The sequence below is a fragment of the Rousettus aegyptiacus genome, unplaced genomic scaffold, assembly GCF_014176215.1.
Source record: "Rousettus aegyptiacus isolate mRouAeg1 unplaced genomic scaffold, mRouAeg1.p scaffold_m13_p_3, whole genome shotgun sequence".
Lineage (NCBI taxonomy): Eukaryota > Metazoa > Chordata > Mammalia > Chiroptera > Pteropodidae > Rousettus > Rousettus aegyptiacus.
Genome location: NW_023416306.1, coordinates 28,838,153 through 28,852,137, shown reverse-complemented (window position 1 = coordinate 28,852,137; position 13,985 = coordinate 28,838,153). Strand labels below are relative to the sequence as shown.

The following is a 13,985-nucleotide window of genomic DNA, read 5'->3' as shown; positions in this document are numbered from 1 at the left end:
ACAAAGGCAAACACTAATGTAAGATGCTGGTAATAGGGAAACTCAGGGATGGGGCCGGGGAGGGTAGAATGGGAACTCTACCTATCTGTTCACTTTTACTGTACATCTAAAGATCTTCTAAAAAATAGCCTATTAACTTAAAAAAAGGATGTAAAGAAAAATATTAAGTACTAACTTTCTCCTCTGGTGATGTGGATATTGCAAAAACTAAGATGCTGAGTAACTAAAGTTGGGAAAAATGTGTTTATGGATCCGCAACCTCTTTGCAGACCATCAGGTCATCCACACCAGGAATTGTCACTGTTGATCTTCACAAAGCCCACAGGGCAGGACTATATTACAGTCCCTCACTGTCACATAGAGACTCACAACTTGGAACCTGGAATCATGGTGGGAACAAGCTGAATGGACAAGATGGTTCTGGGATTCTGTGTCCTTCAGTGGTACCTTGGGAAGGTGAGCAGTGGGGGACCTGCATCCAGCTGACCAGGAACTCCAGCATATACCCAGACAAAGGAAAGTCTCCCAAAAGTACCTCTTTTAAAATATAGAACTTTATTTTAGTTTCTGAGATTTTCATAAGCACTTGGTTCACAAAAAGTCATTTCTTACAAAATAATAAAGGCAGCATTTTGTACAGCGAAGTGCAAAGGACAGTGTGGGGATGGGAGGGGCCAGCGCTCTTGTGCCCAAAGCACTCGAGAAGAAGCCAGTGTCCCTGGCTCCCTCCAGCCACCTGACTTGCGAGAGCAGCACCGAGGGCCTAGCGGAACCAGCCTGGGAAGCCATTGATGAGGTGCACAATGGCAACCTCAACAGGCTGGTGAAGGCCCTGCATGAAAGGCTGAGCGGGAGAGGGTGTTCAGGCTGGATGGGTCCTGTGTCCAGCCCTCTTCCTCAAGCGGTCAGGGCAGGGTCTGAACCCATATGCCTCTGGAACCTTGACACACAGTACAGTTCAGTAAAGTCCTTTGGGAACTGGCCTTCCTTTCCTCACTCAGGCTACTGACCTTACCCCAGGCCTGGGCTGCGTACTAGGGACACAGACAGTGAGACCTGCTCCTAGGTAGGTGAGTGGGACAGGGATGGACCTGGATAACTCCAAGGCAGAAAGTGCTCAGTACGGGAGGGGACAGAGAAAGGGCAGGAGAGGGTCAGAGAGGGAAGAGCATTGTCTTCTGCAGGGAGATGAGTAACCTCTGGAGATGGCAGTGTCTGAGCTACACTTTGAAGAATGGGTAGAACCTGGGCATGGATAGTTAGAAGGGCATGCCAGGAAGAGGGGAGAGCATGAGCCAAGGCACAGTGGAAACCATGGAGGGTCAGTAAAGGCAGGTGGTTATCCATGAGAACATGGATACAGACGAGGGGCCTTAGGCACCTCCATCTCCACCAGTCTGGTGCCCGGAAGGAGGGCAGCTGGTGTGGGTGTGCTCGTGGGTCTGAATCCTCCTTGTGTGGTAGGCACTGAGCTAACGTCCTCCCGAGTGTGGGAGCTCCTTGAGGGTAGAGGGGAGTCGTGTGCATCCCCACACCATTCCTGGCACCTGAGCCACTTGAAGGAAACCACGTGTCCCTCCTGTTTTGGGCATGTCCCTTGTCATCCCTAAGGCAGCTTTTTAAGAAGGGCTCCCTATCCCAAGCCCCTTCCTCCTTCAGAGATTCATGTCTAAGAGAGCTATGTTCTTAAGGAAACCAAACTCAGCTCCAGCCTCTGCAGGCAGGTGTCTCTGGAGAGACTGAGCGGTCTAGGAAAGAAAATTCTGGGGCAGCTGTCTAGACTTCCAACTCATTAGAATCATTTCCCTCTCTCAGGAGTAAATCTCTTCCCCGAGAAGAGTTTGGATTTGGTGTGTGCAAAACAGCTCCCTGTAACTCAAACAGAAAACTTTGCCAAAGCTTCAGTGTCTATTTTTCCCCAGTTCTTCATATCTCTACAAGAGCTTGAGTGACCAATTTCTGTTCCTTTTTCTCTTTGAAAAACACTTCCAAGTTCCTTCCTACTGAGGATTGTTGAGCTGGAGGGTTTTGGAAGTCCCTTGTTCTTAGTCCCCAGGAGCTCTAGGAGCCTGTTTTATCAGGGCCATGGTGAGGAGGAGGACCTGGAATCTTCTTAGGCACTGTTTCTTCCACCCTGAAGGCCTCGCCTCTTAGCTCTGCTGAGCACTGTCTGGGCCTGAGCTTAAGAGCAGGGTATGTGGTTGCTGCTCCGAATATTTGGACAGCGCTCTAGTTGCCCCTCTCTGTGACTCTCCATCCTTACAGGATGGTGCAGAAGATGCTACGGTTGCTGTGGTACCCACCTTCCACATGGGCTGTAATCCTGGTTGCCATGGCTGTCACTTTCTGCCCACTATGGGCTGCAGAGGGGCCTCGGAGAGAGTTTTCAAGGTGAGGGCGTGCTGGTGGGTTCACCAGGCGCCACGTATCAGACCTGGAGGTGCAAAATAATAGTCAATGGACTCTGAGAGTCTACTGCATTTGCTGAATGCCCTGCACAATCTTACCTTTGGCTGAAGCTCATTGGATCCAGGAGTTTAAATCTGGCTGTAGGTTCTTTCTCCCAAATTAGTGATAGCCCAAGGAAGTGGGATGTGTGAAGCTAAGGGGCAAAAGTCCTGCATTCTTATCTCAGCTATGCCTTCAGTTCTGCAGGTAACCTTCGATAAGTTCCTTCCAGAAGCCTTAATTTCCCTGTCTTTATAAGGATCTAGATATGATCAGTGGCTTTCTTTTTTTTTCCATTATGACCATAAATGTTTATAGCTTTATTCATAATCACTCAAAAATTGAAATTACCTAACTACCCTTCAGCGGATGAATTAACAAACAGTGTGTGGTACAGCTACACGATGGAACAGCACTCAGCAACAAAAAGGAACACGCAACACCACGGGCGAACCTCCACTACGTTAGGCTAAATGAAAGACGACAGACTCAAAGACTACACGCTGTATGATTTCTTTTATATGACATTCTGGAAGAGGCAAGTTTATAGGGGACAGAAGTTGGTGGGTTTCCAGTCTCTCGAGCTCTAGTGGAGATAATGAAGGGTTGGGGAAAATGAAACGCTAATGAAGCTTGGCTCGGGGCTTTCTGTCATTTGAGTTACAAGGAACTGCCTCTTATCGCACACCACATCCGAAATTGCTTAAACCAGCAACAATGTCTTCTATGTACTTTTATGCTGATAGTATTACAGTGAGTAGGACTGTAAAGGTGTAGATTAGATAAAGAGGCTGCTATGTAAGATGAGTAAAAAGCCTGGAGGAGGTATGTTCAAAGAATACCAAGCATTTGAGTTTGGCAGCAGAGGAAGCTCCTGACAAGGAGTGGTGAAAAAAAAGGGCTGGAAAGGAAAATCAGGACCTGGCAGTGCACAGTGGACTATGCTAGGCTGACAGGCCTGGGGTCTTCAAGTGGAGAGGGGGAAGCAGACCTCAGGAGTTCACAATATGATCTGCTGAGATGTGGGAAGAAAAGATTAGACTTTATTTATTTTTCATTTTATACTTTGTAAGTTATGAATATATAATTCTTACATATATGAGGGGGCTTCCTCAAAAAACATTTTTACTGAGAATGTGTATAATAAAAAAAGAGATCATAACTTTGGAAACAGGATCCATCAAAGTTTTTTTTACTATGGACATGATATGACCACAGCTGATTAAGAAAGTTTATCTGGCAGGATGCTTCGGACAGCCTATAGGTGGGTAGAGGGTGCTAAGGGCAGGGAGACCAGGCAGGAGGCTGAGCAACATGACAGGGATATTAACAGTGTAGGAGTGATAGCAACAACAACAATGATAATTATTATTTTTATAACCTGTATGGCAAAGCACCAAGCAATCAGAACAGAGTCCACTAACAACTGGATCAGCTGTACTGGTAATAGGGGTCATAGGTCAGGGGGAAGGATGCTGAGACCTGAACAAGGGTGGTGGCAGTTGAGGAGAGGAGGTGCCAGATACAAGAAGCAGAATCAAGAGGACCTGGTAACTGACTGATCTTTGGTGTTAGGAAGGAGGAGGAGGCAAAGGTTTTGCTGCCAGAACAGAGTGAAAGCTAATGTCATTGAAATGGGGAACAGGGAAGGACTAAGAAGTTCAGGGAAGATGAATGTTAAGCAATGATGGTATGGTGAGGCAGAAGTACTAAAAAAAGTGACAATAGTGGCAGCAGCAAATAACATTTTTCTAATATCTGAGGTGTTCTGCTAAGTCACATGATCTTATTTTATCTTAAATGGGTGCTACAAAGCAGACATTATTAACTGGATTTTACTAAGGCTCAGAGATGTTGAGTAATTTGCCCAAGATCACACAGCCAGTGACTGGCAGAACTGAGATTTGAAACCACATCCCTCTGACTTTTAAAGGTTGTTTCTTCCCAGGGAATCAGGTGCAGGTCTTCACCCCAAGCCTGACACAAAGGCCAAGCACAGGCCTTTATCTGACCAGAGCTGAAAGCTAAGGAGCAAGGGTGGCCATAATCACTGGGCCTTGCTTCCCCAGTGACCTCATTGTTCTAGAAGATTGGTTTAAGCAACCCCAGGCACTTACGTTTTCTTGAAGACCAAGAACTTGTTGTTTTGCAAGATGCATTCTCGGTTGTTTGAGATCTGCTGAAAGATGGTCTTGTTGGTCTTGCCCTGGAAGATGATGTTCTCCTGCACCAGAGCCTTGGTGCGGCCTCGCACTGCGATGCCATAGGCCCGGAATGAATGGATCCGGTTCTTTATTACCTGGGAGAAGCAGCCAGAATCTGTCACACCTTAGGGACTCCCAGGCAAGTCAATCACCAGTTATAAAATAAGAAGGGTAAGAGCATGCTATGTAGGTCAGCAGTGCCATGGGAGCTCAGGTAAGGGGTATCAAGATCAATGGGGGAACCAGGGAAGGCTTCCTAGAGGAAGTGATATGTAAACTGTAGGAGTTTATCAGGTGCAGAGCAGGGGAGGGAAGAAGAAACAATGTGCAACGGCCTGGCAGAGAGATGTGGTGCCAGGAGCCAGGGCCACTGCAACCCAACCACATGGCAACGGCACACTCCCGTCTCCCTTCCTCTGCTCCCACAGATGCAAAGCCAAGGAAGTCTATGCTCCTTGCCTAAGCCACTACTCATGAAGCTGCAGAGCTGGAAAAAGGCTTTGGGATCGTAATTCCACCAGGGCAGGGAATGACTTAACACGGCTTAACATGGAGGCCCTAGCATCCAGTACAGTGCTTTGCATAAAAAAGGAGCTCAGAGCTCACTGTCCCATGGGGGAGACAAATAGGCAAAGGAACAAATACAAAGCACCACAAGAAGTGCTCTGTGAGGCAGGGGTGGGCATAAACACCTCAAATCTAGAGAAGGGGTACCTCAAACAGTCTGGGGAATCAAGGAGGGCTTCCTGAAAAAAGTGATCACTAAGCTTTAGGACTGAGTTAAAAAGTGGGGGAGAAGTGAGTCCCAGGTATACACGGAATAACTTGTGCAAAGGCCCCAAGGCAAGATTTCTCATTAAGCACCTATTGCATACCAGGTCCTGTGTGAGATTATTCCGTTAGAGTAAGGGAGCTGAAATAGCCCTGACCTTGACTTGGAGACCACAAAGATGGCACCCCCACCCCGGTTTCCTGCTGGCAACTCTAATTCATGCTTCAGGGCCCAGTTCATATGTCCCCTCCTAGGTGAAGTCCCACCTTCGTCTCCCAGGCTAAGTTTTGGCAGGAGGAATGATGACCCAGCAACAGGTACGTAAGTGCTTTATGCTTCTTAACAGAGAGAGCATGAGGGCTCTCCCAGGGCTGTGCCCTATGTGGGCACCACATGGCATGTGCACACACACATACACACCTTAGTGTCAGACTTGGGCAGCAGCTGCAGCCCACTGCCCCGGTTGCCAATGATGTCATTTTCAATAACGACGGTGCTGTCGCCCTTGGTGATAATGCCATGGCCTCTGTTGTCATAGATACCATTGCCCCGGAGCTCCACTTTGCACTGGGCCTCGACCTTGACCCCACTCTGGCGGTTGCAGGAGATGCTGTTGTTAGTCACACGGGTGAGCTGGCTGCTCTGGGCCACAGTGATACCTCTGTCCCCATTAGCGTGGATCACGTTGGTGATGACATGCAGTGCCTCACTGCTCTGGACATAGAGTCCTGAGGCTGCAGGCGGAGGGGGTGGGAGGCAGAGAAAGCACAGGGTGGTCCCAGGGTCAGCCCTGAAAATATCAGTCAGGAAAATCCTTCCTGGAACTGTGCCCCCCAGGAGACAGGTGGGGAAGAAGAGGTAGTAACACTCAGAACCAGCCCTTGGGAGTTGCAGCTTCCAAGCTGGATGACACTCAGAGCAGGAGGAAACCTGGGAACATCGAGAAAATTCTGTTGCTTCTGAACTAAGTCCTCAGTATAGCCAGGGAAACGTGATGCAAGAAGGTTGTTTAGGCTCAGCTGGTCATCTGGCCCAGGCTCTCATCCTGTGCGAATGCCTCCTACATCATCATCCTACCGCTGTGTGTACCTCCTGTGAGGGGACACTCATTACCCGCCCAAGGCTGCCTATCCCACCTCGACACAGACAGGCTTATCTGCAGGAAAGCTTTTTTTGTTTTCCTGCCCATACTGAGTTTGAATCTGCCTCCCTACTGTTTATGTTAATTTTCTGCATAAGGGAAATTCTATCACTTTTGAGTAGAAAAATTTATTAAGCTAAGTAACTGTGTCCGAAATGTTTTAGAAATTTTGGAAAGAAAATAGTGTTTGGGGTTGGGTATGCTTAGAGGCACTCTGTATTTATAGAAAAAAAGCACAAAATCAGCAGGCTCAGAGCTGCACGACTTGGTCAGGAAGGGAAAGTATGGCAGGCGGACCCAGGGTTAGGAGGAGGACTTGCCAGTGGCGACATCCACCTGCCACCAGAGCAAGAGGCACTGGGGTAGTGTTGCGGGGGTGTGTAGGGAGAACAATGACAAGGGTCACGCGGGAGCAGTCTGAGCCATGAGCCTATGAGTTCGAACCTCTTGGTGGCACCTGCCTATTTGCAATTGATGCAGCTTTGCCTATCCTACTGAACGGCATGGCTACATGGAGGAAACCCTGAACTGGGAGGGGACAGAACTCATTTTCTGGGAGAACTGGCCGGGGCCACTGGCTCTGCCACTCCCAGAGGAATGAGCTTACCAGAGCCCAGTAAAACCTCTTTCTAACAAGCCTTCCTCCATCAGCACCCACAGTGATTCTGATAATCAGCCAGGTTTGAGAGCCCTGAGTTAGATAAACTCCACAATACGTTTTTTTTTTTTTCAATTCAATAAACATTGAATACCTACTACCATTTTTTGTCAAGTATAATAGGGATTTAAAACACACTTGTTTTCTGTATATCTAAGAAAAATCATTGCCAATTAAACCATGATATACCATCAATTGTAAGATGCATCTCATCAGATATTACAATGTAAAAAATGTGTCTCAGAATATACTAGAAATGTATATGCCAGGGGTAGATTTGGTACTGCAAGGGCAGGGGGCACTGGCAGGCGTGGGATTCAGCTCTTTGCCTCAAGTTCACAGCCTATCGGAGTTGATCAAAGAGCCACAGAAACAAATAGTGTCAGGTCCCCTAACAAATGCCACTGGGGATGGGGGGAGGGCACAGTTCAAAGGAGGAAAGGATGGAAGGTGCATTCTCAGTGGGCTTAGCGGTTCAGGTTGTTTGGGATGTGTGGGTGGGAGAAAGGGAATTTCAGGCAAGGGAAATAGCATGAGCAAGGTCAGGGGTTGAGAGACAGGAAAGAATGGATTCAAGTTCAGGGGACTGGGATATCAGGTAAGTGGCTGAAAGAAGTGGCCAGTGAGGCTGGAAGGGCTGAAAGGGCCAGTCCATCCGTGAAGGGCCCTTAAGGCAGTGAGAGCAGAAAGGCTCTAGAGCTGGGGCTGGGGGGTAGGGGACACTCACCTCCATTGTGATTAATACTGTTAGACTCAACAAGAGCTATGGTGACAGGCCTGCGCAGCGGGTCCTCGTCCTTCTCCAGCTCTGTCTCCCAGAGGATGGCATCCCCATCCTCACTGAAGTTCTCCTGGGCCCCATGGCCTCCAGGGAACTCACCGGAACCATCCTTCTGGCTAAACACTGCCACTCCATACAGGCCATTGTAGCTGACGTGGTTGCTGGTGACGTGCGGCAGGCTGGATGACATCATCCACACACCACAGCCCTTGTTAGCTGGGACAGTGAAAGGAGCTGGTCACTGACACTGAGCAAAGGGTAAGGCAGCCCCTAGTGTCTCCCCAAGAGGGGAAGCAGAAAAGGCACTGGCCTGGGAGACAGAGTGCCTGATTTGTTAATAGTCTTGGAAAAGTCGCTTTATGGCTCTGGCTGTAGGCTTCTCCTTCATACAAGAGGGAAATAACAATCAGGACAATATCTCAATCAGGATCATTCCACAGGGTGTAAAAGTGCTCTGAGAACTGTAACACACAAGCACACGGTGATAGTGCCAAAGGGCCCTCAGAGTTCATCTAGCCCAACCCCTCTCCACAGAGAGGAAGGTAGCCTCGCTTTGAATCCCAGCCCTACCACTTCCTAGTTGTGTGATCTTGAGCAGGTTATGGAACCTCTCTGTGTCTCAGGCTCTTCATCTTTAAAATGGGGTTCATAACTGTAGCTACCTCCAAAGGCAGTCATGAGGATTAAATGAGATAACACATATAATGGGTCTAGTAGAGTTGGGCCTGAATACATGTTAGCTGCTATCATCATCATCATCATCATCATCATCATCATCATCATCATCCGTCATTGTCATCATCATCATCCTCATCATGATATACAGTCCAGAAAGATTAAGGCTTTGCCCAAAATCACAGAGTGAGAACAGTTTTCTTTCTATGATTATCCTATTTCTCTCATTATACTTTTAGTTCTCTGGATTAAAAGAAAGAATAAGTTAGATGCGTATTATGTCAGAGCTCAAGTGGCTCTGTCCTTACACGAGACCCAACTCCTGCTTTTTACTGTTTTAAATGGGGATAAAGAGCTCTCTTTTGCTGAATCCATGGGGTCAATATGATTTACGGAGGCTTTTGCATTCTGCAAGGGGCTGTGTGGCTATGACCTGAGATCGATGCTGTTCTTCAGATGAGGTCTTTGAGGCCCAGGGAAAGGTGATGATTTAATCACGACCCACAAACTAGAGATAGAACCTGGGCTTCCTGCCTCTCAGACTGGGCTGGACCCCAACCGCTCCCCTGGAACATGCTCCTCACCGTAGATAGTGTTTCCTTCTATCAGTCCTTTGCCTTCATCTCCTACGACCACACCATCTGAATAGCCAAAGCAGATGAGGTTGCTCCTGAGAACAGGGACCCCTCCACGGCGGATGTCCACACCTCCCCACTGATTCTCACGGATGACGTTTTCTATGGAGAGAGGCAGAAAAGAGAGTCAAGAGCCAAGAGCCTGCTCCAGTGCTGGCAACAAGGGTCTGGGCAGCTGAGAGGACGGACAGGCTGGACCAGGATGCCCAGACCTTACCCTGTGAGCAGTCAGCGTCCTGAACCTCATTTGGTGTTTGATGCTTCAGAGTCTTGTTTGCTGTCTGCTTTCCCCAAGGGCAAGGTTTGTGTCTGTCTTGGGCTCTCCTACATCACCTGCACCCACTATATCCAGTGGCCTTGGGGGCTGATGATTAAGATGGTGTTAGAGCCCCTGGGCCAGGCCAGGCAGGAGATATCTTTCCTGAGTGGCTGTTTCTAGGATGCTGAGGCAGAATCCAGCCATTCCTCCACAAGCCTGGGGAAGCACCAGCCTGTCCTTCTCAGCGTCAGCTCTGGACTGGCCACAGCCTTTTTCAACTCTCCCCTCCACCTTTCCAAGAGAGGGCTGAAGAGTCACAAGTCAGAAGGGTGGTCCTGGGACCATCTATCCCCAGATCTGTGGCAGTGCATACTCCCAGCCTCCTGTTTGGAGTGCAATGGCTCATGAGACCTGTGTGACTGGCCCCTTCATGCCCCTGTGACTCCATCTTGAACACCTCACTCAACTCACACTAGTGCTCTCCCTGCTCCTCAGGCACACCAAGTCTATTTCTACAGGTGGCTCTACATGGAATTCCAGTTCTTTTCCCAGGCTCCTTCTCATCATTCAGGTTCTGGCTTACACGTCACCTCAGAAAGGCCTGCCCTGACCGCACAATCTTAAATTCCTACACCGTCCCTCTATCACCTTATTTTAATTATGTATAAAGCGCTTATCATCCTCAGATATGACATTTCTTGCTTCGATATGTATGGTTTTATTTTCATTTTCTTTTCCTAAAAAGTCAGCTCCTGAAAACAGGGATGGTGTCTGTTTGTTCACTGCTGTATCCCTGGTTCCTGCATACAGTGCGTGCTCAATAAATGTCTGATGAATGAATGAAGTCTAGATTCAGACAGTGGGATTCACTGGGCCAATATTTACTGAATCCCTTTTATGTCCCAAGTATGGCTATGCTCTGTGCTAAGGTTACAATAATGCACCAGACAGATTTGATCCTTCCCTTACAGAATTTACTGCCTTATAGCAAAAGAGACTGACATTAAAAAGATCACTAAAAAATTAAGAAAAATGTCCTGCAGAACAGGCCTACTGGGTACAGTGTCTGTCAGTCTTTCTTTCTTTCCCTTCCTTCCTTCCTTCCTTCCTTCCTTCCTTCTTTCCTTCCTTCCTTCCCTCCCTCCCTTTCCTTCCTTCCTCCCTCCCTCCCTCCCTCCCTCCCTCCCTTCCTTCCTTCCTTCCTTCCTTCCTTCCTTCCTTCCTTCCTTCCTTCCTTCCTTCCTCTCTCCCTCCCTCCCTCCCTCCCTTCCTATCTATCCTCTATCTATCTATCTATCTATCTATCTATCTATCTATCTATCATCTATAGGAGGTCAGGGCAGGCTTCCCTGAGGAAGTGACACTTAGGCCCAAATGATGAGCAGGAGGTGGCCAGGCAGAGCAGAAATGGGAATGAACTCCCAGAGCAGGCAGAAGCATGTACGAAAGCCAAAGGGAGAAATTCAGATACTTTGTGTGGCATAAATGTTCCTGGCAGTATTATGTGAGTCACTTAGTAAGATCCTGTGAGCACTGGGCCTGGTGAAGAGTAGACACTCCCTGACTGCCAGATCCTCCTTTTGATTAGCAGGGCCAGTGCGTGAAGTCAGCATCCCTGAATGCTAGCCACTACTCAGAGCAGGGGGCCAGTCTATGGAGGTGAAGGACTGGGAAAGGGGAGCCAGCTGCATGGTGGGCGAGGCTCCAGTGTTCCCACCCTACCTGTGATGAGGCCTTTGCCATTCTCGTTCACTGCTATGCCAGCTGCACGGCCCTTGAAAATGTGGTTCCCGCTAAAATGGAAAGAAAACAAGGCAAAGAGGTGAGACCAGACTGATGTCATGCATCATTGACAATGCCCACACAAGGCAACTGCCTTCTTCTGTGGGCTTCCCCAGATGGCTCAAGTCCATGCGGGGATAAAGCACTTCCTGAAGTCCTAGAAGTCAGGCATTTAGTAATCATCAGTTAACACTTACCAAACACTAAACCTACAACTATGCCATAGAAGCACAATGATATCTAAGTCTCTTGCCCTCTCTTGACCGTCCTCCACATATGAACACCACATATGAACATTTTAAATAGAAGTTATCGTGGCACAAGGGTCCCAGGTGAAGTGTTGGTGGTTACAGAATTCCAAGGCTGCTGTGTTAAACTCATTTGGGAGTGACTGTGTCCAAAACCTGAATCACATGGAGCCTACGACCTTCTGTTTTTGTCCAAAAGCTACTCTTTATCTTATTTTCTGTGAACTTAACCATCTGTCCACCAAATAACAACATAATGGCATGCTTTAAAAGAAGAAAACAAGATTTTTTAAAAAGAGGGTTTCAAGAACAGCAGGCAACATGTATGTGGAGCGTCCTGGCTTGGGTTAGCCACAAATGATATAGGAAAACATTCCTGCTCAGAGGAACACACATGTGGCCCTCGTTGCCATGTAAAGGCCTCACAAATGAGTTCCTCAAAACCAGACACTTGAATATGTGAAAAGACAAGCATTTCTTTCCAGTCTTTGGTTTCCTACCTATAAAAGCAAAGTCAGTCACACCCAGATGTTAGCAGAATTGGGTTATCCCTGGAGGCCACATTTGCTGTTTTTACTAACAGGAAATCTGTGATCCCCTTCTCTACTGGAAGGGCACCTTTTAGGAGGTGGCACTCCTACTTCCTACCAGGTAGCTGAGAAATGTAGGCTCTAATATTCATCTGGCCATTCAGAACCTAACACCCCATAGAACATCAGGGCCTGGCACCCCATAGAACATCACTGAATAGGCATTGGCTGGTAAATTTTCCCAGCTTCTAGGGCGGGGTCCAAATGGTTTATTTCCTTGAGGAAAAACAGCAAATTATGTTAATGTTGGGAAAGCCAGATGTCAGGTACATCTACACTATGCATTTCAATTGAACAAGTGAAATTGCCTGTTAAAAACATCCCTATTTTTTTCTTCAGACAGATCTGAAGAGTCTGCTTTGATGTGGTTACAATTCAATTGGCTAATGGCTACTGGGTCTCTAGAATTCATAGTCAGAGGAAATCCTTGGCTTAAGGCATATTTCTGAGAGCTGTGCCATAGCAGAAAATGCATGACCTGTATATTTTTAATACAGATCTCACTTACCTCCAGAAATGATCCATGGCCACTTGGAGAAACATATATGTGTGTGTACATAGAGCGGGCAGAATAAAGATAAAAGAAGTATCAGAAAACATTTGGGAAAAGGGGAGAGATCTTTGTTCCAAGAACCGAGGGTGGGATATTTACTGCAAATGAGCCAGTCTGAGCCTTGTGCTTCCTTGCAGCCAAGGCAGTAAAAAAAAAAAAAAAAAAAAAAAAAAAAAAAGAATAGGTAATACAGCTCTCACTGGCAAAAAAAAAAAAAAATGTTTTTACCTTATTCATGCAACTTCAGAGATCTCAAAATTCATTCTGTACCCTCCCCTAAATCTTTACGTACCATTACAAAGAAACATAAAGGAAAAAAGCACAATTTATTTTCTCAAAGTGACTGTTTTAAAAACCCCAGACACTAATGTGATTTTATAACATTCCTTGCTCAAAACACTTCAACAATGCCCCAGAAATCATAAGGTAAAGTCCCAACTTCCTGGCTTACTGTATGGCTGCTATAACAAATTATCACAAACTTAGTGGCTTTAAACAGCACGAATTTATTATATTCTAGTTTAAGCAGTCAAAAGTTCAAAATGGGTCTTAAATGGCTGAAACGAGGTGTCGGCAGACCTGCATTCCTTCTGGAGGCTCTGAGGGGAAACCATTTTGATTTTTTGCAGGTAGCTTCTTGAGGTCCCCCACACTGCTTAGCCTGCGGCCTCATCAGGCTAAGACCTCTGCTTCTGTTGTCACATGTCCTGCTCTCTGACCCTGATTCTGCTTCCCTCTTCTAAGGACCTTTGTGATGACACCAAGCCCACCTGGACAATCCAGGATGATAATCTCCCCATCCCACTTTAAGAATTAACTCTTAAACTTAATCACATCTGCACAGTCTCTATTGTCATTTAAGGTAAGATATTCATGGATTCCAAAAATCAGGTCATAAATTTATTTGGAGGGTCATTATTCTACCTGCCACCTTTGGCATCTAAGGTCCTCTGCACTCCAGCATCAACCTGCCTTTGTAGGCCAATCTTCTGCTCAATCCCCCAGGACATCTCCTGTCTAGACATACATTTTTTCCCCCTCTTTCCCCAAGACATACCTTGAATTTCACTGTCCTTGAGCCCAGAATGCCTTTTCCCTGGCCATAAAACCCTATTTATCCCTTAAATATGCTTGTCCCTAACTCGCTCAGCTGAAATTGTGGCTGGACTCCTTTGGCATCTGCATAAAGAACTATTAAAGTGCTTGTTTTGGTGAGTCTTCCCTCATGGTTTTTTGTAT

General features: G+C 47.0%; 1 protein-coding gene across 3 annotated transcripts in view; it reads right to left on the bottom strand.

Moving 5' to 3' along the window:
* Positions 1-532: 532 nt before the first annotated feature.
* Positions 533-13,985, bottom strand: part of FBXO10 (F-box protein 10) — a 53,304-nt gene continuing 39,851 nt past the window's right edge. For all 3 annotated transcript variants that reach the window (XM_016146226.2, XM_016146225.2, XM_036238818.1), the window contains 6 exons: positions 11,296-11,366; positions 9,264-9,416; positions 7,951-8,220; positions 5,845-6,158; positions 4,566-4,747; positions 533-2,434 (listed from right to left, as the gene is read on the bottom strand). In XM_016146226.2, the coding sequence (XP_016001712.1) occupies positions 2,260-2,434; positions 4,566-4,747; positions 5,845-6,158; positions 7,951-8,220; positions 9,264-9,416; positions 11,296-11,366 (1,165 nt within the window). In that variant the 3' untranslated portion in view covers positions 533-2,259. The remainder of the gene's footprint in view (positions 2,435-4,565; positions 4,748-5,844; positions 6,159-7,950; positions 8,221-9,263; positions 9,417-11,295; positions 11,367-13,985) is intronic.